General features: G+C 53.6%; 1 protein-coding gene across 5 annotated transcripts; it reads left to right on the top strand.

Annotated features, from left to right (window-relative positions):
• Nucleotides 1-233: 233 nt before the first annotated feature.
• C17H19orf12 (chromosome 17 C19orf12 homolog) lies at nucleotides 234-8,894 on the top strand. 5 transcript variants are annotated; one of them, XM_027619570.2, is made up of 3 exons: nucleotides 234-494; nucleotides 4,331-4,500; nucleotides 7,872-8,894. In XM_027619570.2, the coding sequence occupies exons 2-3, from the start codon at nucleotides 4,341-4,343 to the stop codon at nucleotides 8,135-8,137; spliced, it is 426 nt and encodes a 141-aa protein (XP_027475371.1). In that variant the 5' UTR covers nucleotides 234-494; nucleotides 4,331-4,340; the 3' UTR covers nucleotides 8,138-8,894. The 5 variants fall into 5 exon arrangements, with proteins under 5 accessions (XP_027475371.1, XP_027475370.1, XP_027475368.1 ...); XM_027619569.1 differs by lacking the exon at nucleotides 234-494 and adding an exon at nucleotides 533-788; XM_027619567.1 differs by lacking the exon at nucleotides 234-494 and adding an exon at nucleotides 533-788 and having other exon boundaries at nucleotides 4,147-4,500.
• The last annotated feature ends 15,695 nt before the right edge of the window (nucleotides 8,895-24,589 follow it).

Below are 24,589 nucleotides of genomic sequence, written 5' to 3'. Positions count from 1 at the left end.
GATGCTCCCCAACCTGACTCCCCCTGCCTTTGGAACCCTAGGAGTAAAGCCAGCGCTTAGCCTTTCAAACCCCACACCCAGGGACCCCTGGTGCCGGCACCAGGTGGGCGGGGGGCGGGGGGGGGGGCAGCCTATGTTGGACTTTGGCCCATACGCTCAGGAAACCTTGGGCTTCCGGGGGCCGCTGGGCTCTCTTCCGCGCCCACTGAAGGTTAGGAGGAGGCTCTGTAAGCCCGAGGGTCGGAGATCCTGAATCAAGGGCCAAAGGCGTCTCCCAGCTTCAGGAAAGTGCGAGAGAAGCCCCGGTAAAACGCACGCGGGCCGCGGCAGAGGGCTGGTGCCGGGCGGAAGGAGCACAGCCTGCGGCCCACGGGGACTTCAGCCCGCCACACCCAGGCCGGGCCGCAGGAGGAGGAGGAGCGCCGCCTGCGCCCTCGGGCTGCTCGGGAGCCGGGGCCGGCTGGCTACGCAAGCGCGGCGCGGCGCGGCGCCTGGTGAGTGGGGACCGGAAGGCCCCCCGCGCGGGCGAGCCGGAAGGCGGCGGGGGGTGGGGCCTGCGCGCTGGGGCGGCCGCGGGGCCCGGAGACCCTGGCGGGGCGGGGCGGCGGCCGCAGGAGCGCGGGCCTGGGTCTCCGCTGGGCGGGGGCCGCGTCTCCGCAGGTGAAGAGCTGGGGCGCCCAGGGCGCGGTGCGCGAGGCCTGCGGGCTGCGAGCCGGCCCCACGTCGCTGGGGTATTCATTTGCCACATGAAGACACTGAGGCACGGGGAGGCTGACGTCACGCCAGAAGTAAGCGACAGCGGCCCAGTTGGGGTTAGAATCTGGGCACCTGGACTCAGGGCCCTGGCACCCAGCGGTGCGCCCTGCAGTGACCCAGGTGCGTGTATGACCGCCCCAGTTACCCACGTGTATGTGCCATCCTCAGTAACCCGGGGGTGTGTGTCACCCTCCTCTGTGTCTCAGGTGCGTGGGTGGGGCGGCAGGGCTTATATATGCAGGACAGAGTCCTAGGATACCTGGTGAGTCAGCACCCCTGGCCTCGCCCTGCGGGGAAACTTTGGTGGGGACTGGTCTAAACAGGGTGCCCGGAGGTCTGTGCTAGCTCTAAACCCTTCCTCTCCCTGCTCTCTCGCAATCTGGTCCATCTCCGAAAGTTGGGCTGCAGTCTCGGGGATGGGCTCATCTCCCACCTTCCCCAGAACCTTGCTGTCATCAGCAGACCAGCCCGGTGCCTGCAAGAAAGCAGGGCTTCAAGTGGGCATTTGCCTTCCCTGTGGCTGGCAGATGGCTTTCTGTGACCAGAGCCCGTGTTGTGGACAAATCCGATTCTGAAATAGGTGTGATATGGGGAGGGAAGGCCCCATTCCCACCCTCTGAGGTCTGTCCCCATCAGAGTACTCTAACTCCCTCCTCCCTCCTTACTGGCTTCCTTGTTGCTTACAGACAAAGGCAAGCCTGGAACCGGGGTGGGGGGGTGGGGTAGGGGGGTGGGGTAGGGGGGGGGTGGGAGGGGTGGGGGAGGGGGAGGGGTGGAGACACAGGACTGGCTTCCTTCCTCAATCCCGCAAGCCTAGAGAAGTCAGAAGGCTGGGCTTTCTAGCAGGGAGTCAGGAGATGGGGTGACAAACCTTCCTTCCACAAGTCTATTGATGCTCTAACGTCTAAAATCATTCTCACAGGGAAATTAAACCAGCTTTGTCTTGGATTGAGGCAGCCACAGTGTTACCTCTTCCTGTGGTGCGGAGCTGCTGAACCCCGCCAGTGATGGGCCACGTCCTCCCCTGCCCTCCCACACACCGGGACACCTGCTGGCCCTCCAGGTGGACAGAGCCCTGGGCTCCTGCCTTGTGCTGGTCTGCCTGGGCTGAGTGGAGGTTGGGAGTAGCCTTTGCACGATGATGCCTTATTAGCCCCTGTGGGTTTATAAGAAGTCATTCAGAGCAAATGGGAAGCTAGGTTTTTGATGGATACTCTAGTATGAAGTGGCTGATTCCTGCCTCCTTTCCATGCATTTTCTTGCTGTGCAGAAAGTGTTTCCAGAGTGCGGGTCCATAATCCTGCAGAAACCCTATTTAGGAGTGGTGTCTGGGCAGAGTGCCCCGGCCAGGAAGCCAGCCTTGCAGACCATGCTTGGGGTCTTCACGTGCCTGGAAATGGGAAGCTCACTGCAGCCTCCAGAGGGGCCTTCCCAGGACCGAGCTTCGTGCCCCTTTTTCCCAGCATAACTGACAGATAGAAAGCTGGATATAAACCAGATATAAACTATGCAACGATTAGATGTTTTACAGGAGGAATGTTAGGTTTTTGAGCTAAGGTTTTACCATGATATTAATTCCTTTGGTTATCAGTATTTGAAATAAATTAGTTTTTGAAATAAAACTCATTTTGTTTACATAGCTTCACAGAACCGTGGCTGTGAATCAAGTCACATCCTCCATCCCCTCGTTTCTCAGTGACTTCTGCCATGTACAGTTCCTTTGCTGTTCTAATGCTGTTTTATTATTGTGACCTATGTGTGTGGACAAGTCATGACCCTTAGGTGGGCTCTCATCTGCAGTGGAGGAGGTGGCATGGACTCCGTCTACAAGGGGTTGCCGGTAGTGAGCAAAGGGGCAGGAATCCAGAGGTGTATTGGCAGGTCCAGGACACATGGAGCCAGAGCAGGGGCAGGCACACCTGAGTTCTTCACCAGTCCCTTGAGCACCCCTGCCCTGCCCCTCTGCTGCCTCTACACCCCACTTGGTCAAACAGACACATTTGGGGTGCTTGTTTGCCCTTTCTGAACTCGAGGACTAAGTAGCCGATGTCAAATGTCTGGGTCATGCTCTCTTAGAGTCTTGCTGTCCAAAGAGGGCTTAGAGACCAGCTGGAGGCTTGTTCCCAATGCAGAATCTCAGCCCACGCATACTGGCTGCATTTAACAAGGTCGGCAGTGATTCTATGCGCTTGTGGAGAATTGCTGAGCTCAGAACATTGCAGGGGCCAGAGCACAGGACACTTCTTACCTCTCCTGGCATGGCAGAGAAGTTCTGAACCCTGACTGTGGTGATCCAGCAGACCCACAGACTCATTCTAGGGGCTCAAAATTCTCTCCCAGGACTGGGAGGAGGATTTTACGTGAGAGGCTGGTTCTGGATTAACCTTGGGTCAAAAAAGAGATGTAACCAAGAGTTATTGAGCAATAGGGTGTGCCCCAAACTTTGTCGAGTTCCTGTAGGGACTGCTTGCATAAAAAGGGGAGTGATGGAAAGGAAGTGCCCTTCGAGCTTTGGGTCCAGCTGAAGCCAGAAGAAGCACCAGCTCGTGGCCACTTTGATTTTACTTCTGGGCCCGGCCAGGTGGCCTGTCAGTGTTGTGGGTCCCCATTCCCACAGACCCTGGGGCAGAGCCCACCCTCCCCTTGCCCTGCCTATCTGCCAGTTTCCCACCAGTGTGGCAAACAGTTTCCTGACTGCAGAGAATTGTTCCAAGGTCATTATTCCAAAAGTCCATTTGTCTGTCTCTCCAAACATATGCAAACCCCCGGAATTCTTTGGTTTATTTCATTCTCTGGTTGTTTCATCTTACTGGTTGTCCCGTCCCTGCCTTTAATACCCCCCATGCAGAACTGGATGGGCCTTAGGAGTGGTTGCTTTGTAGAAAAACCAGTGGTGTGTCTCAGTAACAGAATATTCATTTAGAGCCATCATGTCTGAGGGCCGCAGTGTTCCAGACTCACCAGGTACCTCTGCATCCATTCTACTCAGACCTTTCCAGAATCCAGCTTGTAGGTGGCTTATATCCCTTTTACTGGTGAGGAATCTGACGCTCTGCTCAGGGTCCCAGGGCCGGCGGGTGTGGGCACAAGGCCAGGGTGGTCACAGAGTCCAGTACTTTCCCCTTCTCTGGCTTGGCCGGAGCTCCGTTGCCCTGTCACACGACAGAGGACTGGAGGCTGGGACTTTCTGCCCTCCGCCAGGCTCTGTGCCCTGGGGATGCCTGAGACAGCAGGAAGGCCACTGATGCAAGAGAGGGCACGCTTTCCTCACTTGTGATGAACCACTGCAGCTTGCGGCCGGGCTTGCTCCGTAATCTTTCGTAAATCAGAAGTTAAGCAGAGGGCAAGGAAGACCTTTCATCCATTCTGCTGATTCTGTTTGCTTATTAGCTAAATGCTACCTGGCTTCGTCTGTGACAAGGAACCTCTCACACGGCTGGGTGCCGGTTCTGGCTACGGCAGAGCTCCTGTGCTTTACATGAGGACTCATCCTTGAAACTCTAGCAAGAGTAACATTTGTGTGCAGATGCTCTGACGCTCCTTAAAACTCTCCCTTTGAAATGCTTCCTTTGAGGCTCGCCAAGATGCCCATCGTGGTGGAAGACATCATGAAGCTGTTGTGCTCCATCTCTGGGGAGAGGAAAATGAAGGCGGCCGTCAAGCACTCTGGGAAGGGCGCCCTGGTCACAGGGGCTGTGGCCTTCATGGGTGGTCTGGTCGGAGGCCCACCCGGACTAGCTGTTGGTAAGTCAAGCGCCTCACAGGGGCAGCCAGCCTTGGGGGTGTTGTAAAAAAAGGCCTTTGAAACCACAGAGACCTCATAAAATTCTCTGTCATGTGGGAGATGTTTGTTGAGTTGAGATTGCTTCTGTGACTGGATCTTTGTGTCCCTAATTCATCCTGTTGAAAACACAGGCTTCGGAGTGTGAAGGTCTCAGAAATGCAGGGCATTCTTGCAAATGGCATCTGTGTCAGCAGCCCTGGAGGGTGCCTCTCCCCTCAGGGATGTGTCCTAGCGTCTGAAGACATCAGGGTATCCTGGGTGCCTTGGATGGTCTCCTTGCCCCGTCCCCATTACATGTCCCTGCGGAAGGGAACCAGGGAGGAAGCTGTATTTGCTGAGCACCTCCTAGGAGCAGGTGCCGTCTGGCCATTGTACATGAGCTCATTCAGAGAGACTCCCCATTCTGACAGCAAACAGTCTAATGCAACAAATATCCTAGAGGGGTCATCCCTGCCCCCCCCCCCCCGACCCCCGCTTTTCCCACCTGCTTCTCCTTGAGAGCCAGTTTCTGGCAATGAATGGAGGTTTGGCTGATTTTTCCCATCATTCCTTGGAGCTAGGATGGGGTTGCTTCCTTGGGCTTATTAGAAGCAGGAAGGATTCCCGCGTGGCCTGAACCGTGGGCCAGGGTGGCATCAGAGAGCTGGCTGCTGTGTGGGCCTGACTTGAAGGGGGCTTGGATTACGCCTCCGTGAGGTGCCTCAGATGGACCCTGCAACATGGGAGCGGCAAAGGCCTGGACTGCCGTGTTGGGCTCAGCAGACGCATTGCTGAATGCCTGCTCTGTGCTGGGCAGCCTGTGCTGGGGACGTGGGAGAGCTCACAGTTCGGCCTGCAGTCCTCCCATGAATACAGGCTGGAGAGATGACTGCTGTCTGTCCGGGTTGGCTTCTGCTTCTGGCTCCCAGCATGGCTTCCTGCCCTGTTCTGCCTTTCCGTGGCAGGGTTGGCATTCAGGGACATTTCATGACGCTGAGATCACACTGGGGAGTAAATCAGAGTGCGCGTGGCCCCAGACCTTCCACCCGTACATTTCTCTTTCCAGCCTGTGAATTAGTGAGTCCTGACTTCAGCTTCTCACCATCCAAGAAGCAGCCAGTGAGGGAGGAAACACGGCCATTGCCTCCTTCCTCAGTGACATTCTGTATCTTTGCCCCCCGCCCCCATCTAATGTGCTCAGGGGAGGGCTTGCTGGGATCATTTATCATGTGGCTGTTCCCAGGTGCCATGGTGGGAGCATATATCTTGTTCGGATGGTGTCAAAGCTGGTAGAGAACAGGATGTCTGCCAGGAGAACCCGGGGGATTCGCTACTTGCAGCCCCTCGTGGGTGGGAGCATCATTTTACCCAGAAAATCAAGGAATTTCCCCTTGTCCAAAGAGTTAGTAATTTGCTGGTCGATATTCCTGGTGACTTTTTGCATTAAGTGCTGCTCTAAATCAAATATTGATGTTCTCATAAAGGTTTAGTGCAGATGAGTGCAACTCTTGTCGGTTCTAAGCGCTTTACGGGTGTCATGGGGAGAAGTTCAGTACAACTTGTAAATGACTGGTTTTCCCTCCCCGAATCCTCCCTTCTTTTGGAGCAGAGAGGAGGGCTGTCCAGGGGCAGTGTTCAGCCTCCAGGGCCCGATGCTGGCCGGGGCTCAGCCCCAGGAGAGCTGCGTGCTTCCAGATGCCTCCACATTTGGCTTCCTGAGAGGGTTGCAGGTTTTACTGCCTGTTGGCGGGGTCCAGCCCACAACCGGGTTCTCTCTGGCCTGGGCTGTATTCTCTTGGATAAACCTTTTATTTTGGAATAGTAGTAGAATCACAGACAAGTTGGCAAGACCGTGCAGAGAACTCCCACATGTCCCATACCAGCTTCCGTCCCCCCCCCCCAACATTACCACCTTGTGTTACCATGGTGCACTTGGCAACAGTAAGAAACCAACACCGATGTATCACTATTAACTGCTCTCCAGACTTTATTTGCCAGTTTTTGCATTAAGTTCTTTTCCTGTCCCAGAATCCACCTCAAGATTTCACAGTGCATTTAATCCTCATGTCTCCTTAGTCTCCCCAGGTCTGTGACAGTTCCTCAGACTTTGCTGCTTTCATGGCCTGGGTAGTTTTGAGGAGTACTGGGCAGGTATTTGTAGAATGCCTCCCTGTTTGGGTCGGCCTGAGGGCTTTCTCTTGCTTAGCCCGGAGTTATGGACCTTTGGAAAGCTTACTGCTGACGGAGGTGGAGCGCCTGTCTCATAGCTCCATTTCAGGGACATGTGACATCCACAGGCCTCCCTGGCGATGTCCACCTTGATCATCTGGTTAAGGTGGTATTTGCCAGGTTTGTCCACTGTGAAGTTAGTGTCTCTCCTTTCCACACTCTGCTCTTTCAGAGAGAGTCACTATGTCAAGCTGGGCTGCATCTATTAATATCTGATCATCAATATTTAAAAATCATGGGACTTTTTCAGGATACACATCTGGCATTCTGTGTGGTAGCAATGGGCTGGCAAGGGGTAGCCACCGCCCCTTAGGCAGGGACCCAGCTCTCCGTCACCCACAGGCTCACTCAGCCCTATTTATTCCTCTCAGCTACCTGCCTGGCACCTGAGTTTGAGACCCCTGCCCCAAGGCACCTTCCTGTAGCAGACCTGCATCCCACCTGATCAGATAGAACTTTCCGTTGACATAAGGGCTTTTAGTCCCAACATCATGAACCTTAGATCTGATCATAAATTTATACTTAAAAATAATGGTTATGCCCTTTTGGGGTCACAGGAAGAGAAATAGTTGAATAAGTTATATTTGATAGTTATCATCATACAACTCTGGCGGGCTGGCATGAAAAACAGTTGCTTCCAGAGTAAAGGTCTCCTTCTCTGTCCCCAGGGTCCTTTAACCATGGGATTTCCCTAGAAATTTCCTAAGTTCAGGGGCAAAGGGCATATTATGGAGAAAACTCAGCCTCAGCACTGAGATGATTCTCCTTGAAAAAGCACTTGCTTCTCAGCTGTCTCCTTTACGATGAGAGAGAGTTTTGTGGGAAGCAGGAAACCTGCAGGCCCTGGAGAAGATTATTGTTAGCAGAGCTGTGAGGTGGGAGGTGCTTCGTGCTGCATCTGTGAGTGCACAGCTTGGGGAAGGGCACTTTGGGGTGTCAATTATCTGAGCCAAATGGACCGAAGATCCCATAAACCCTTTTCCCCTACACCGTGGGGTGGAGCGGGCACGAAGGCGAGCCTGTTCTGGCCCCCGCGTGAATGTGCCCACTCGTCATGGCAGCCGACGTGCTCTCAGTAAGAGCACTGATTGAACCAACTAATTGAACCTTCCTTGTTTTCTAGGGGGTGCTGTCGGGGGTCTACTAGGTGCGTGGATGACAAGCGGACAATTTAAGCCGATTCCTCAGATCATAATGGAGCTGCCGCCTGCTGAGCAGCAAAAGCTCTTTAATGAAGCCACCGCCATCCTCAGGCACCTGGACTGGATGGACGCCGTGCAGCTGACCACGCTGGTCATGGGCAGTGAGGCCCTGAAGCAGCAGCTGCTGGCCATGCTGGTGAACTACGTCACCAAGGAGCTCCGGGCCGAAGTTCAGTATGATGACTAGGTCGCTCCTCCTGGGAAGTGCGGGTCTCATTTAGATGATTCTCGGGACTCACAGGAGGGGACAGGGGAGTTGGGGAAGCCCCACATCATCAGTGTGTTACCTTAAATGGAGTGAAATCTGCTGGAGCGGCTACTACTATGCTGTATCATGTTCTGGAAATTATTTATGAAGATGTTGTGTTTTGTGACAACCCTCTCGCTGGGAGGCTGGTAGGAAGCGAAGCCCTGCCTGCTCCAGACATGGGTGAATCCACTGTCACTCATATGGGAGCGTAGCAGGAGGCCCTCGTGTTCCATCTCCTCACCTGTGAAGATGAGCCCTGTCCGAAGCACCCGTTACAGGACTGGTTCCTTCCCCGGGGCCCAGGGTCTCAGGACCTGAGAGCTGGCCCGTGCTGGAATTCACGTTTTCCCTCATGTGCCCCTTCCCTGACCAGTGACTCTGAGTGGCCCCACACAGGGTCAGTCGCCTGTTGAGTGAAGCCACAAACATCCAGGCCCCCAGCCCTTCTCTGTGCAGCACACCTGGGCTCTCACCCTCCCAGGGGCTTCTCTCCCCATCGGACAAGTCGTGGTAGTTCTTGAGTTTTGCTTTTTAAAATTAAATACTTCCAGCCAAGAGTATTGCTTTTTCTGACGTGGTAGGATCTAAGCAATGTGTCCACCCTGAATTTCCCCTAATACCGTATTCACTTTGCTTTCAGAACCGTTACTTGACTAGGTGTCATCAAATTGCAATAAATGTTTTCTGAACAGGGCTTTTCTCACACATTTTCTGTAAAAGCATCTCTAACACCCAGGGTCATTAGGGAAGGTTCTGGATTTGTGGCTTTAAAGAATGACAGACGCCTCCCAATTCCAGTGCCTGAGACCTGACTGTCCAGGTTTTCCTGTGTTGGCTCCTCTGTGCTTCCAGTATGCGCACACTGCCCGAGCCTCCGCAGGCCCCCAGGACCTGGGCCAGGGCAGCAGCTTGGGGCTCTCTCTAAGGGGGAAACAGCACAGGCCGCCCTGGGGATATGGAAGGAGGCACTCCTGCTGAGGAGAAGTGGTATTCTGACATCTCTGTGTGTGAAAAGAAAACTTCAGGATGAATTAGAACCAGTGCTGATTTAGGCCAGGGGAGGGACTTCAGTGGACATCAGGGCAGGCTCTCTGAACTAGGACCCCGTGTCCCCTGGGTCTGGGACAGTTGGGCCCAACACACAAGCAATGAATGGGTGAGGCTTCCCCCACCTCCCCAACAACCTTCTTTGAGAACTCACGGACATGGGATCCTAGCTCAGAGGTTCTGCCCTGATGTCCACTGAAGGCCCTCCCCTGGCCTGCCTGCCTTTATTCCTGGGAAAAACCCTGACCCAGCTCCTGACCAGTGTCCGGTCAGATGGAGCAGGCCTCGCTGAGTGAAGTCAGCCTGGACAAGCTGGGTCCTGGGGTGACTGTGATGGGCATTGGGCCCGAGAGGGCAGCCCAGACCTCAAATCCTGTCTCCCCCAGGAGGTGAAAGCACTTTACTGGCTTTTCCCTCAGGCTCTCCTCTCGGCTCCTGTGATTTTAGGATTCTTATTTCTGTGTCTCCTTGGCAAAAATTTTCATTTATTTATTTTTTAATAGATAATTCCAGCCTGGTACTTAGAAGACTTAGAAGACTCTAGACAGTACAATGGAAAAGCAAGGCTTCCTCCACCATCAACTCCTGCCCCAGGCCCCTCCCCAGAGGCAGCCGCTGTACCAATTTCTTGTGCATTCCTTACGTCAGTTTTTAAATAGTCTTTGAAAACCATTCACTTCCTTTTATTTGTCAGTGTTGATGGATGAAAACTTAGAAGAATCCAGCAAAGGATAATGAAACCGCTACAAATTTTACTGCCCAGAAAATCACTCTTAATACATTTGATACATTTCTTGCAAACCTTTTTTAATGCTATGTATGCACATTTCCAAAATATTTCCATTCTTACTGTTTAGACCTCTTTGATGCTTTTATCAATTAACATTTGTGTTTAATTTAAAACTCCTTGTAAATATGTGTATATATATGTATATATGTGTAAATATGTGTAATCATACTTAGCCTTATCCCTGGTGTGGTTTTCATTGCCCCGATGAATAGTTTTGTGTTAACATTCTGTTCATATTTTAGACTATGACAGATAGTATTTTGGATAGATACCTCAAAATGAAATTGCTGGATTAAAAAGTATGCAATATTTTTTAAGGTTTTATATTCAGTCAAAATTCCTTCTAGACAGTAAGCATCGGTATCACTCTCCCTGCAACAGTGTTTGGGGGTACACATCTCACTGCATCCTCACCAAGAAATAGGATGATAGTGTCTTAAACTTTTGTTGATTTGATGGGTGATTACGGACATCTTGTGTTGATTAGTTTTTCTTTGCTAGTGGGGGTGACAAGGCTGGGTCACCTCCTGGTGGTCATCTTCCCCGGTGGTGTTGAAAGCCCCCCGGGCCCCTGTGGCTGATTCCCAGCAGAGGGTGAGGGGGCCCTGGCCTGAGCAGAGGGCTAGCTATGGGCTGGCCCCCTGTGGCTGGCAGGGCGGTGGCGGGCTGGGCAGTGGCAGCGGGGTGGCCAGGAAACAGCAGGGGGCTGCCAGCAGGGCAAAGGGGCAAGCTGAGGAGGAAGCGTTGGTGGGGAGACCCAATAATTATAAAAAGAAACCATCTGTTCTGGGCCCGTTATTAACCTGCTTTGGGTGTTGACATGACAGCGCCAAGCAAGATTTTTCACAGGCAGATGGTGTATTTTTAGCTAGAATGAACTTTTTTATTTTTCTGTGTTTTTTTTTTTTTCAGATGTCTGGCTTGGAAGTAAACATGACTGGGGTGTGTTGCAATGCTGGGTTTGTCAGGGCTGGGGCTCCAGGTTTGGAAGGAAGCGATACTCCCCCCATTAGTTATTGAGAGGTGCCATCTAGTGGGCAAGTAGGCGCATCCTCTCTCTTTTTCCTCCCTGCCTTCCTAGGTCACCTGCCAGGCCAGGATGTGGCTCCACCAGAAAGTCCTTTTATGAGTTCCCCAGGGGACGGGGACTGGGGTCTTCCTGAGGTTTTTTTTTTTCTTTAAATTTTTTATTGTTATGTTAATCACCATACATTACATCATTAGTTTGTGATGTAGTTTTCCATGATTCATTGTTTGTGCATAACACCCAGTGCTCCACGCAGAATGTGCCCTCCTTAATACCCATCACCAGGCTAACCCATCCCCCCACCCCCTCCCCTTCCTGAGCTTTTAATAAGCCATGAACAGAACATCAGCCATGTCTCCTGCAACCTTTTTTACAGATAAACCAGAATGTGTCTCAATCCTGAACAATAAAAATATGGCAATTAAGAAATGCCAGGATTCGGAGCACCTGGGTGGCTCAGATGGTTAAGCATCTGCCTTCGGCTCAGGTTATGATCTCAGGGTCCTGGGATCGAGCCCCACATCGGGCTCCCTGCTTGGTGGGAGGCCTGCTTCTCCCTCTCCCTCTACTGTTCCCCCTGCTTGTGCTCTCTCGCTCTGTCAAATAAATAAAAATCTTAAAAAAAAAAAAAAAAAAAAAAAACGCCAGGATTTGTCTACACCACACAGGGAAGAGGGACCGTCTGATGTGTTTTCTGTTTGTTGGAGGAGATAAATGGCTTCTTGGACCATTGTGATAACAGTGGGTCAGGAGGTGAAGCTCGGGCCCGGCCCGCTGACTTGCAGCCTTGGGCGGCTGTGAGTACCTCAAATGCTGGCTAGCAGAGGGAGCCGAAAAGTGTTTCTCTAAACAGATATCGAGATGGTGGCTGTTTCTTTAATTTGTGTGAGTTTTAAGGGAAGGACTTTACTCATTTTCATCTGCAATTAAGCAAATGCCAGGATAATACCCAGGAAGTATCTGTTACCTAACAATTAATTGGTAAAAATAAACACAAACGCTCAAACCCGCAACTGGTAGGGGCATAGGAAGACAGCACGCGCGTGCGCATGGAGCACGCACGCACGAACAGACAGAGCACGCACGCGCGCACAGACCGAGCACGCACACGCGCACAGACCGAGCACGCACGCGCACACAGACCTCGGAGAACGTACCTGGTGTTACCGTGCGCTGGGAGGGTGATTTGAAGAAAAAAGTCACAGGAACCCTAAGATTGTATATAGTTTGCAGCCAGCACTTTTCACTTCAGGGAAGACATTACAATAAAATAATTCAAATGGAAAGAAGATGAGGATACTCCTAGCACTGCTGTTTAAGGCAGCAGAAGAGAAGGGAGCCAGCCCAGTGCTGAGCAACAGGGACAGAGTCAGACTGCCTTTGTGGGCAATATCATAGCCCTTTTCGATAAGTAGCCAACGGGGATGGGTGTATGAAATTCAGTAGAACTGCTCCACACACATTATTTACCGTACAGCAATCTCACACGTACGTGCATGCGAGGGGGGAATAAAGAGAAAAACCAGTTGTAACAGGTGCTGGTGACCTACGGGCTTCCCGGGCAACGAGATCATGGCTCAGAGGAAGCCGTGCAGGCAGCCGAGAATCTCTAGGTGTGGGCATCTTGTGCCTCGGGCGAGTCCAGTGTTGAAAAATGTGCATTATTTACCTGTGCCTAAACCAAACGAGAACCAGCCTGGTCCCCAGCTCCCTGGGGCTGCCTCCCAGGGACTGTCCAAGGACGCCTGCACTGGGCTCCAGGCTGTGTCCTCACGAAGCTGTGTCCTCATGAGCCGGCCCCGGGGCCCCTACCTCCTCTGAGGCATGGCCCTGCTGTAACACGCACTTGGAGGCTCATCCCCAGGTGGCGGCACAGACGTCGCGGCAGGAAGGCCTGCCATGCTGGGGGCTGTTTTGGATGTGGGGTCCTCCCCCTAGGGTCTCTCCAACAGAATCTCAACAAGCCACAAATGTCAGCCACATATATAATTTTAGATTTTCTAATAACCACATTTTTAAAAAGAAGAAACAGATGAAATTCATTTAATAATGTAATTTAACCTGGGGCGCCTGGGTGGCTCAGTCGTTAAGCGTCTGCCTTCGGCTCAGGTCATGATCCCAGGGTCCTGGGATCGAGCCCCGCATCAGGCTCGCTGCTCCATGGGGAGCCTGCTTCTCCCTCTCCCACCCCCACCCCCCACTTGTATTCTCTCTCTCACTGTCTCTCTCTGTCAAATAAATAAAATCTTAAAAAAATAGATCATTTCTTAAATGAAAACAAGGGAATAACTCTTTATGACCTTGTATGAAGCAATGTTTCTTAGATATGACATAAAAACACAAATGATCAAAAAAATAGATAAATGGGACTTCATCAAGATTAAAAATTTTTGTGCTTCGAAGGACACCATCAAGAAAGTGAAAAAAAAAAAGGAAGAATGGGAGAAAATTACAAATCAGATATCTGATAAGGGACTAGTATCAGAATATATAAAGAACTCTCACAGCTCAACAACAGACAATCCAGTTCAAAAATGGGCAAAGGATTTGCATAGATATTTCTCCAAAAATGATATTCAGATGGCCAATAAGCACATGAGAAGGTGCTCAACATCATTAGTCATCAAAACCACAATGAGATACCACTCTCCCCTACTCTGATGGCTAAAATAAAAAAGGCAATGACAAGTGTTGATGAGGTTGGGAAGAAGTTGGAACCCTTATATGTTGCTTGTGGGAATGTAAAATGTGGCAGTTCCTCAAAATATTAAGCACAGAGTTACCATAAGACCGAGTAATTGCAGTCCTAGATATATGCCTCAGAGAACTGAAAACATATCCAAACAAAACCTTGTATATGAATGTCCATTAGCAGCATGTTTTGTAACAGCCAAAAAGTGTTCACAATCTAGATGTCCATCATCTGGTGAATGGATAAAGAAGGTGTGGTCTATACATTGTATATAATATGCAAGGGGATATTATTCAGAAAAAAAAAAAAGGAATTATATACGGATACATGCTACAACATGGAGGAATTTGGAAAGGTGCTAAGTGGAAGAAGCCAGTCACAAAGGACCACATATTGCATGATTCCACTTGCATGAAATATCAGAATAGGCAAGCCAATAGAGACTGAAGGCAGATGGGTGGTGGTCAGGGGCTGGGAGAGGGGAGAATGGGCAGTGAGCTCTCATGGGTGTGGGGTTTCTCTCTGGGTTGGTGAAAATCCCCTGCGATTAGATAGTGGGATGGGTGCACAATCTTATGAATACACTAGCAAAAGTGAATGGCAAACTTAAAAGGGTGGACGGATTTTACGGGATAAGAATTATATCCCAATAAAGCTGTTTAAAAAGCAATTCTTCCAGGGGCACCTGGGTGGCTCAGTGGATTAAGTCTTTGCATTTGGCTCAGGTCATGATCCCAAGGTCCTGGGATTGAGCTCAGTGGTGGCTCCCAGCTCAGTGGGGAGACTGCTTCTCCTTCTGCCCCTCCCCCCCTTCTCTTGCTCTCTCTCTCACACTCTTTCTCAAATAAATAAAATCTTTTAAAAAAGAAAAGCAACTTTTCCATCTCCAGCCACTGCTCATTTCTCTTTTGCCCTTTGCAGTGAAATTCCTCAAATGACTTTGCCAGTTTGGCTCCCATTCTCTGGTGCTTTCTGGCAGGCCCCTGCTCCCACCACCCCACTAAATGGTCTCCGATCACGGTGGCCACCTTGTAGGCGACCACTGCACATGACGTCCACGTCACTGAACACGGGCTCGTTCTCGGTCCTCCTGCCGCCCGACCACCCCCTCGGCAGCATCTGGCAGGCTGCTCCCTTATGCCCACCGCTGCCGCTGCACCGGCCGGGCCCCCCAACCCCTGGCCGGCTGCTCCTCCTTCTCCACTTCTGCTGCTCCCACGTCTCCTCTCCCACGGGGCTCAGGTCCCACACGGTGCTTGACAGCTCAGACTTCCCTCCTGGCCCTAGTCCGTCCCGCACAACCGCCCACTCGGTCTCCAGCTTTACACTCGGAAACTGAGCTCCTGGTACTCACACTCCCCTCTCAAAAACCACAACAAACCAACAATCACCACAACACACCAGGCCCTGCTTCATCTCCCCTGCCTCTCAGTCATCTCCAGCTGTTCTCCCGCCCCCCTGCTCTGCCAGCCACACTGGCTCCTCTCAGCTCCATCTCCAGGCTGGGGATGTCCCCACCCCAGGGCATTTGCACTTGTTGCTTCCTCTGCCTTGGCTGTCCTTCTCCCAGATATCTGCCTCCTTTCCTTCAGGGCTTGACTCAAGGTCACCTTTTCAGTGACGCCTTGCCTGGCCACTCGATCTGAAATTGTAGCCACCCAGCCCTCCCCCTCCCCCTCTCTGCGTTGTTATCTGTAGCCCTCAGTCCTTGCAACATCCTCCATTATATACTTATTCCTACCCCACCCCCACGGAGAGGACCTACATCAAGAAGGGTGTTGAGATCATCTTTTCAGAAAACAAATCAACAGATGAATGGATAAAGAAGATGCGGTATATATACAATGGTATATTACTCAGCCATCGAAAAAATGAAATCGCCATTTACAACGATGTGGATGGAACTAGAAGTGATTATGCAAAATGAGTCAATCAGAGAAAGACAATTATCATATGATCTCACTCATATGTGGAATTTAAGAAACAAAACAGGGATCATAGGGGAAGGGAGGGAAAAATAAAATAAGATGAAATCAGAGAGGGAGACAAACCATACCAGACTCTTACTCTAGGAAATAATCTGAGGGTTGAGGAAGGGGAGGAGGGTGGAGGGTTGGCGTAACTGGGTGATGGGCTTTAAGGAGGACAGGTGATGTAATGAGCACTGGGTGTTATATGCAACTGATGAATCGCTGAACTCTACCTCTGAAACTAATAATACACTGTATGTTAATTAACTGAATTAAAATTAAGTTAAATTAAATTACATTACATTTTAAAAAAGGACACAAATGGATAAAGGCACATCGAGGGAGCTGAGCTAACCAGGGGCAGGCACGAGTGTTTCCACAGTGCACCCCTCTGGGTTGGGCATCTTCCTAGTGCTGGAAAAGACCCCAGAGATATGAGAGAGTATACTACCCTTTTCAGTTGTGTTTGTGATCTTTCTCTCTTCACTAGTGCGAGCTCCACGAGCGGAGGGCTCTTTGTCCGCTTCACAGCTGTGGCCCCAGGGCTGTAGGTGCTCAGTAAACACTTGGGGAAGGAAGGAAGAAAATAAAGGCAGTGGGCAGGTTTTCTCGGGTTTCGTTTTCCATCTCACCTGCATGCAGGGCAGGCCTAACACCCGCACCACCTCGGTCTCCCACCCCCACTCCTCCCAGCGCTGGAGAAAAGGCTGCCTCCCGCCAGCCAGGTGAGGGGAGCTCCGAAGTCAGGCTGGTGTCTGAGCCCTCGTTCCAAGTGACCCTCCAGGGTCACAGCAGTGAGACAGCCCTACAGTACCAGGTGCTGCTGAGGAGGGGAGCACCTGCAGCCTCGTCTGCTGAGTGGTGCAAACTGGTTTAACTACTGCAGGGAACTCTCGGGCAGCATCTGCTAAAGCCATATATGTGTATGTCCCGTGGCCCAGCAGTGCCAACCCTAATCATGTACCTGAAGGAAGTGAGAGCTTCGTCCACCAAAGATATCTACGGGAATGGTCACAGTGGCTTTATTCGTGCCAACTCCCAACTGGAAACAACCCAAATGCCCATCCACAGTAGAGTGGACACACAGTTGTGGAGGGCTCACTCAATAGAATATTCCACCACTTGAAAAACACCGACTACAGATGCTCATGACGACATGGTTTGAACAAAGAAGTCTGGACAAAAAAAAAATGCATACGATATGATTCTATTTATATGAAGTTAAAAAAAAACAAGGTAAAACTTGGGTGAACACCAGTCACCCTTGGAGGCAGGACGCTTGGGGAGGGCCTGAGGGAGCTATCTTGCCCTAGGAGGTGCTCATATGCATGCACACTTACGTGCACGCGCGCGTGTGTGTGTGTGTGTGCACGTGTGAAGTCTCACTGACTTAAGATTTGTGCAATTTCCTAGATGTAGGTTAGACCTCAATAAAAACCCCCAAAGCCCCAGGGGGTGCTCCAGATAGCTGACTGCCCCCACTTATGAACTATGTGTCACCCCTTGCTAATTTCCTCCTCATTCTGCTCTGAAGACTTATTGATTTTCCTAACTGCTTACTCCTTGACCTTTGTAGAAGAGATCAATGTGCAAAAGACCTTGGACCGAACAGTGGAGGACCTGGGTACTTTCAGGAAGCCCCTCCTTGCCAAGCTCAGTGTTTCTGTATCATTGTTGTCCTAACTTGATGAGGACTGGATGGGCTTTGTTTCCCCAAATCAGGTTTGCATCTGAATTATGTTTGTTCCTCAGAGTTTGACTCATGTGATAATCAGCTTGTGCCTGAGTGAGATGTCGCATTGTTTCTGACTTGAATAAAGGAAACAATCACTGTGTCCATTGTGCTTTTGAATGCGCTGTTTTCATATCTTGGAGCTGTTCATCACTGGGTGGGTTTCTCCCTAATTGAATTGAAATCTGCACAGTGTCTCTGTGACAGCCTCATTCTGGGATGAATGTAGGGCCCCTGATCCCTTTCCTGGGACCCTGCTGAGAGCCGGGCTGTGACCCCCTGCCACGTGACTCAGGACCACGCCTCTCTGCACAGGTGGGAGAAGTGGACGTGGACCCTCACAGCCCTCAGGACACCCTCTCAGTCCTACCAACTGCTGGTTGTTCCGACCCAGATTCTATGCTCATTTCTAGAGCCGGGATGTGAATGGCCCAGCTGCACAGAAGCCAGTAGCCAAAGCAAGGAGGGGGAGGAACACTCCTATTCTTGCCTTTATTCCACCGCCCCGCACGCACTACCACACCGCGCTCTGACACCGCACGTGGGGGACTCCCCCCACCAAGCGATTCTCTGCAACACCAGCTCGGTGTCCTACGGTTCGGTTTGGTTCTGACGTTCTCTCCCCGACCTTAGCGCAGATGCCACAGACCAGACTGCCCCCACTTCAGACAGCAGTCACAAGTCCAGGGGTGTCCCCTGTCCTTCTCACTGACCAGCTATAAATCAGGGCTCCCGTGATCCCCTCCTTGGGTTTGAGAATTTGCTAAAAGAGCTCACAGCACTCAGTGAAATACATTGACTGGTTTATCACAGAGGTTAGGATAAAGGCTACAGATGAATGGCCAGATGAAGAGATGCGTAGGGCAAGGTATGTGGGAAGGCTGCGGAGCCTCCCCACCACCCCAGGGGCCACCCTCCCAGCACCTCTGCATGTTCACCAACCCAAAAGCTCTCTGAACCCCTTACTTCTGGGGTTTTTATGGAACCTTCACCATGACTGATCGTTAGCTCAGTTTCTGGTCCCCCTCCCCTTCCGGGAGAATGAGGGGTGGGACCGAAAGTTCCAAGCTTCTAATCACAGCTTGGTCTTTCTAGTGCCCACTAAGTTCTGCCTCATTAGGACACCAGGCACTCCTGTCACCCGGGAAATTCCAAGGTGTTTGGGAGCTCTGTGCCAGGAATTGGAAGTAGAGACGAACAATTTTTTTTTTTTTTAAGATTTTTATTTATTTGACAGAGAGAGACACAGCGAGAGAGGGAACACAAGCAGGGGGAGTGGGAGAGGGAGAAGCAGGCTTCCGGCTGAGCAGGGAGCCCGATGCAGGGCTTGATCCCAGGACCCTGGGATCATGACCTGAGTCGAAGGCAGACGCTTAACGACTGAGCCACCCAGGCACCCCACTTTTTTTTGTATTATTTCATGCCAGTGAATACCAGGGTGTGAGTACCCAAAGGACGAACATACACAGGTGAGCCATGGGTGCCCACCACGCTGTGAACCCCCTCCAGCAGCAGGGGTCAGGGAGTTGGGAGCTGGCCTGTGTTTCAAGGTGAGGACATGAGTGTAGAACAGAAGGGCATGGGGAGCCTGGGCCTGTCCTGGGGTGATGACTACATCCCAGCCCCCAGCCAGACTCCCTCTCCCTGAGCGCCTCTGCCTTGACGCCACTCTCTTAGACCAGCTCTAGCTCAACCCTGGGGGAAAGAGATTAGCTATAGTGGCTAGCTTGGCCCAAGCCTGAGAGGGTCCCTCTATGTTCTGGGTGGGGGTGGGGACTCCAGGAGGCTTGGTTGGGATACAAAGGAAGGCATTTTGGTATTTTGAGAATGTTGGCAATTTGCAACTGCATAAAGTTTCCTTCTGTACACACAAAGGAAAACTTGTGTGTGTGTGTGTGTGTGTGTGTGTGTGTGTATCTTTGTGTGTGTGGTTCCAGAATCCTGGAAGCCTGGGTTCCCACACCCGGGGTGTCGCTATGGGCAGCTAGGGGGCATGTTAAGCCCCACTGTGTGGGGAAACAGTGGGCGGCAGCAGCACGGACGACTGGCTCCTGGCACCCAGCTTCCCTCCCTCCCAGCTTGGGAGCTACTGTGAGCAGAACTGCTCTCCAGAAAGCCTGTTCTTTGGGGTCAGAACATCTGACAGGACCCCCTAAAGTGACACTCCGGGGATTGAAATTTCCCCTTGTTTTTGCCCAGAAATGTCTGGCTTGGTCTTCACCCCCAGCCCCCTTCTCTTCCTCCCTGCCTGCCAGCCTTTCTGCTTTCAGCATTGGAACATTCCAGTCAGATCTCGCTCTGTGGTGGTGAGGGGAGCCAGCAGGAGAGAGGACTCTGGGAAGACATGGCACAGGACTCTGGCACTGTCCCTGATTCGTGAGTGTCAGGGGTGCACCTGCCCCGGGGGCCTCGGCTCCCCAGCCCAAACACTGAAGGAAATGGGGAGGAGCACCCGAGAGCCTCCTGGATGTTCACTCTCCCTTCCTGAGTGTGAGCCCCCGCCCTCACTCTCGATTCCTCCCTTTTAGACTGCTCCAAGAGCTAGTCTGAGGCTGTGACATGGGGAGTCTGGGAGGGCAAAGTAGGAGGCGGGCTGAGAGGGGCCCGAGGGGTGTGTGCACCCGTGTGTGCACAGGGCTCACTGTCCATTGGGATAAGGACTCTACCTTGTGCCACCTCTGTGGTCTTGCCTGAACCACTCCCTCCAGGGCCCTATGGAAGCTCCTTCAGGGCCCCAGTGCTCCACAGGCTCCCCCAGTTTGGGCCTGGGTTACCTAGAAAGGCACAGGAGGGTGGGGGACAGGCAAGGAAGGGTCAGGAGACTCCCCAGTGTCTGGCTCAAAGGCATGGGGGCAGGCGCCAATGGAGGCAGGACTAGCTGGTTAGGGGAAGCCAACGGGGTCAGTTTTGGATGCAGCGGCTTTGAGGTCCCGTGACCCCAGCATCTTGCAGACAGCCCCCCCCAACCCCGCCCGGAGCTAGGGGAAGGCCCAAGGCTACCTTCCATGAAAGGCATCTGTGGAAACTGGCTGAGAGTTGTGGGGGCTGCAGGTGAATGATGATTGAGCGGCCCCCTACCCTCGAGCAGCCCAGACTCGAGGGCCCACTCAGGCACTTCATGAAGGACGGAGGGTGGGAGCCAGAGCTGGGGCTGCAGGTGCTCCGGGAGCACAGATGGGCTAGCCATGCTGCCCTGGGGCAACCAGGAAGGCTGCAGAGGGGAGGTGGCAGCAGACTGGGGTCCACAGGGAGGGCCAAAGTTCATGCACAAAGGCGGATGCTGGGTTCAGAGTCAGCAAGTAGCCCAGAGAAGCCCAGGATCTGGCTCTGTTTGGCTTAGTGAGGCAGAATCCCTCCTCTGGCCTGTGACCCGCGCGGCCCAACTTCTGTCCTCTGGGCACAGGTCTCTCACTGAGTCTGCTCAGGGCTAAGGCAGAGCACACAAGTGGAGGGTGTGGGCCCCTTCACTGATGGAGCCTGGGTGCAGAGAGAGGCAGGGAGACAGTTGGCAAGCACTGAGGAGGGAGGCTTCGGGCAGCCCAGAGCCTGCTGGCGCCAGGTGTGAAAAGCCTCAGACTCGGAGGCGGCCTCTCGCCGGCCCACAGGCCTGGGGAGGGTTACTTCCTGCAGGCCTGGGTCAGAGGCAGGCTAGCGGAAGTGGTTGCCTTGGTTTGTGAGAGTGGCCTGAGAACCCCAGGATCCTGGCTGAGAACTGGGTCAGCCTTGCAGTCACTCCCCACCTGCCTCGTAGCAGAGTCCGGCGGGGGCCCTGACTTCCCCTGCAGCCTCTTCCTGGCTGAGTCCCCAAGAACAGGCTGGGGCTGGGCAGAGGCCAGGCCAGCTGACATCCTCTGAGGCCAACCTGGATGATGGCCCCCTGCAAACAGGTCTGACATCACGTCTCCAGAAAGCTCTGCCTGGGAGGGGGGAATGGGCGCTTCCTGTCCCTGCTGACAGGGCAGCACTCAGTGTCTGGGGGATGGGGCTGCTCCCCAACCCTCCAGAAAGAGGCCAGGCCCACCAGTTCTCATCCAGCACCTTGACTGGAGGCTCTAGAGGTGAGGCTCAATGGCCATTTCATTATTATCCCTTCTGCCCCCAGGTCCCCAACCTCATTTCTTACTTGATTCATTTATTCAATCCACACATGTTCAGTGTCATGGGCAGGAGGGGATAGTGAACAAAAGACCCAGAGTCCAGTCCTGGTGGAGACCACTGTCCTCTCTGATAAAGTCGTGCCTTCCTGGGGCTCAACTAAACATCACCTTCTCCAGGAAGCCCTCCCTGAGCACACAACTATTCTGGGAGCTCTGGCCACTGGCTTTGTCTATCCCTCTCTCAGGACTCAGGCCACATCCCCTTCAGACTCAGGATGGCCATGTGTAACCCGGCTCTGCCTTCCTGAGGCTGGAGGCCAGATGGGTCTCAGTACGGGGCAGCCAGGTTCAGCATCAGCATCAGTGACCTGCAGAGGCGTCCCTCAGTATTCGAGTCCTGTAGGACCACTGCAGCCCTGCCCAGGGGTAGGTCAAACTCTCAAGGGAGGCCCCTTTGCCCTGAGGTCACCCTGAGACTTCACTTTCCACCTGGAGCGACCTCCATCAGGGCTGATGCCACAGGGGCGCTTCAGGCAATGCTGAGGTGGTGGGTGCCTCTCAAATGCATAGGCCCGGTCCTCGGACCCTCTCCCAGCCCATCTCCATCTCCATCTCCATCTCCCAGGAGGAGGGGCAGGGCAGGGCAGGCCCCTCCCAGGGCTGAAGGATCAGCCTCTGGCAGGAACACGGAGTCCAGGCACGGCTGGGAGGAAGGATTCCTGGGCTGTGGAAGGGAGCACTTGGCTGGCAGGACAGTGGGTTCCCGGTCCTTGCCAGGCCCTGTAAGCAAATCCCCAGGAGAGAGCGAGGGCTGGGACATAGGCCCAGCAGACCCAGCCCTGCGGCCAGACCTCAAGCTTCGTTATGGGAAGAGGGAACATCGCAAAGAGCAGAAGCATTGATTGAGCCCTGAGAACTCCTGACCTCCTCCATGCGAGGGGGGCGGTGTGGTGGCCAAGGGCCAGGGTCCGCTATGTGGCCTCTACTAGGGGCAGCTCCAGAGCTTCGCAGGACTCCACCTGCTGGGGAAGTAGGTGAGAGAAAGCAGAACCCCCTGGCAGCCTGGCGGGCAGCCAGCCCCTTCTTGGAACAGCCTGGGGGGCGGCTGGAGGCAGGGCTTGGCCTGACCCATGACCCAAGGCAGGCTGACGAGGCTGTCTCTAAAGGGGACCAGACCTAAAGGAGTCAGAGATGGGGTCTCCTGAGGCAGCACCTTCCCTTCTCGGGCCCACATCTTTTCTGGGAGGTCCCGCTTCCTCCCAACACATTCCCCTCTGGGCTTCAGTGGCCGGGGCGCTGACCATCACCGACCCCCCACACTGGCCCAGGGCAAATGCTCGGCCGGAGGCATTTATCTTGCTTCCTGGTGCACCATCTGCTGTCAGTCAGAACAGGGGAGGGGCCAGCCCTTTAGGAGGAGGTGGGGACAGCCACAGCTTGCCGTCCACCCCCCACCACCGCAGGCAGATGCGGCCTTAGTGGAGCCTGGTTCCCCTCTCAGGGATCCTAGGAGTCTGGGGTGGCTGTCAGGCGGCTCTCTGCCTCAGCCATCTGCACACAGCTACCAGGCAAGCTCTGGAAAGCAAAGAGCAGACTTGCTGCCCTGTGGAAGGTTCTAGTGGCTCCTGGCTCATCTGAGCCGGCCCCACCACCCGTCTGGCCTCAGTCCAGCCATGCTGCTCCAGAACACCTCCTCTCCTCAGGGCCTTGGCACCTGCCATTCCCTCTGTCTGGAGCACCACCTCTCTAGCTGGCATTGCTCTCTTTCTCACCATATGCGGGGAGCTCACCCCTGCGGAGTGCTGCCGTCCACCTGCCCACCACGTCATGCCTCAGTCCCCGCCCCTGTCACAGCACACCAGGACTGACACCACCTGCCCCAGCCTGGCTCCTTGGCCAGAGGAGACACCTTAAGAGTGGGGACCTTGTGTGTCTCACCCACGGCTGTGTCCCCAGCACGTGGCATGGCACACAGCAATGCGTCTGCATGAATGAAGGCCCCCCAAAGCTTGCGGCCACTCAAGCCCTGAGTCCTTGCAGGCCCTAATAGGTGGGGGTACTAGGGGAGCAGGCCTAAGGGTCTCGGGCTAAGGGTTGAGCCAGAAGCTGCCCAGCCCTGGTGAGGAGGGCATGGCTCTCGGCCACCTGCCCTGCACGCTGTAGGCAGTCCTCTTCCTGTCCACATGAAAGCTGCCCGGTGCTTCTACTCCCCCTTCACCAGGAAAGGGAGGCTCCAGGAGAGCGGGGCTGTGACCAGGAGGCCAGTGGTTGGAGCTGGGCACTCCCTGCCCCAGCCCCGGCCCTGGGGTGAAGGGATGGGGCTGCCTGGCCTGGCTGTGAGAGGGTATCTGATCCGTCTTCAGGAAGTTGCCCCTCATCCCATGACCTGTCCTGCCCTGAGCCCTCTGCTCAGGCAGAACCAGCCTAGACCAGTTTGTGTGGCTCAGGGAGGCCAAGGGCTTGAAAACCAACAAGTTGTTCTTGGAAGCACCTCTGACCCTCCCTGCCGGCCTCCCTCTGCCCATGCAGGAAGGCGACAGGCAGGCCTGGGGCCTGGCACTTTACCTCTTCTACCCTCCCTCACAGGGGTGGCTCCCTGTCAACAGCTGGCTGGAGCCTGGCTGTCCCTGGAAGCCAGCGACCAGCTGAATCGGATGTGGTACTCTAGCCAGACCCTCAGGGTTCTATCTGCACAGGAAGACTTGAGAACCGGCCAGAGGGCGATTCTTCCCCCAAGGTCTGGAGCCCTGATGAAGGGGTTTTAGGCACAGGGTCATGTGGGCTAGGGGAGGCTTTCCTGGTCCCAGAGTCACTACTTCTCGCTGACAGTGACCTCCCCCTCCACCACAGTGGGCTCTGGCCAAGGTCAGCCAGGCAACAGGGAAAGACCAGAGCAGAAGTAAATCAGGAGACCGTGTTGCCATGGGCAGACCATGTCGTGCTGGGCCATGGGCAGAGCACCCAGGTGGACGGGGCCATGTCCTCGGGAAGCAGCCCAGGTGTGGCATGAATGTCTGACCCCACTGTGCTGCCA

The sequence above is a fragment of the Zalophus californianus genome, chromosome 17, assembly GCF_009762305.2.
Source record: "Zalophus californianus isolate mZalCal1 chromosome 17, mZalCal1.pri.v2, whole genome shotgun sequence".
Taxonomy (NCBI): Eukaryota; Metazoa; Chordata; class Mammalia; order Carnivora; family Otariidae; genus Zalophus; species Zalophus californianus.
The sequence above is the reverse complement of the archived record's forward strand: the minus strand, read 5'-3'. Positions and strand labels throughout refer to the sequence as shown.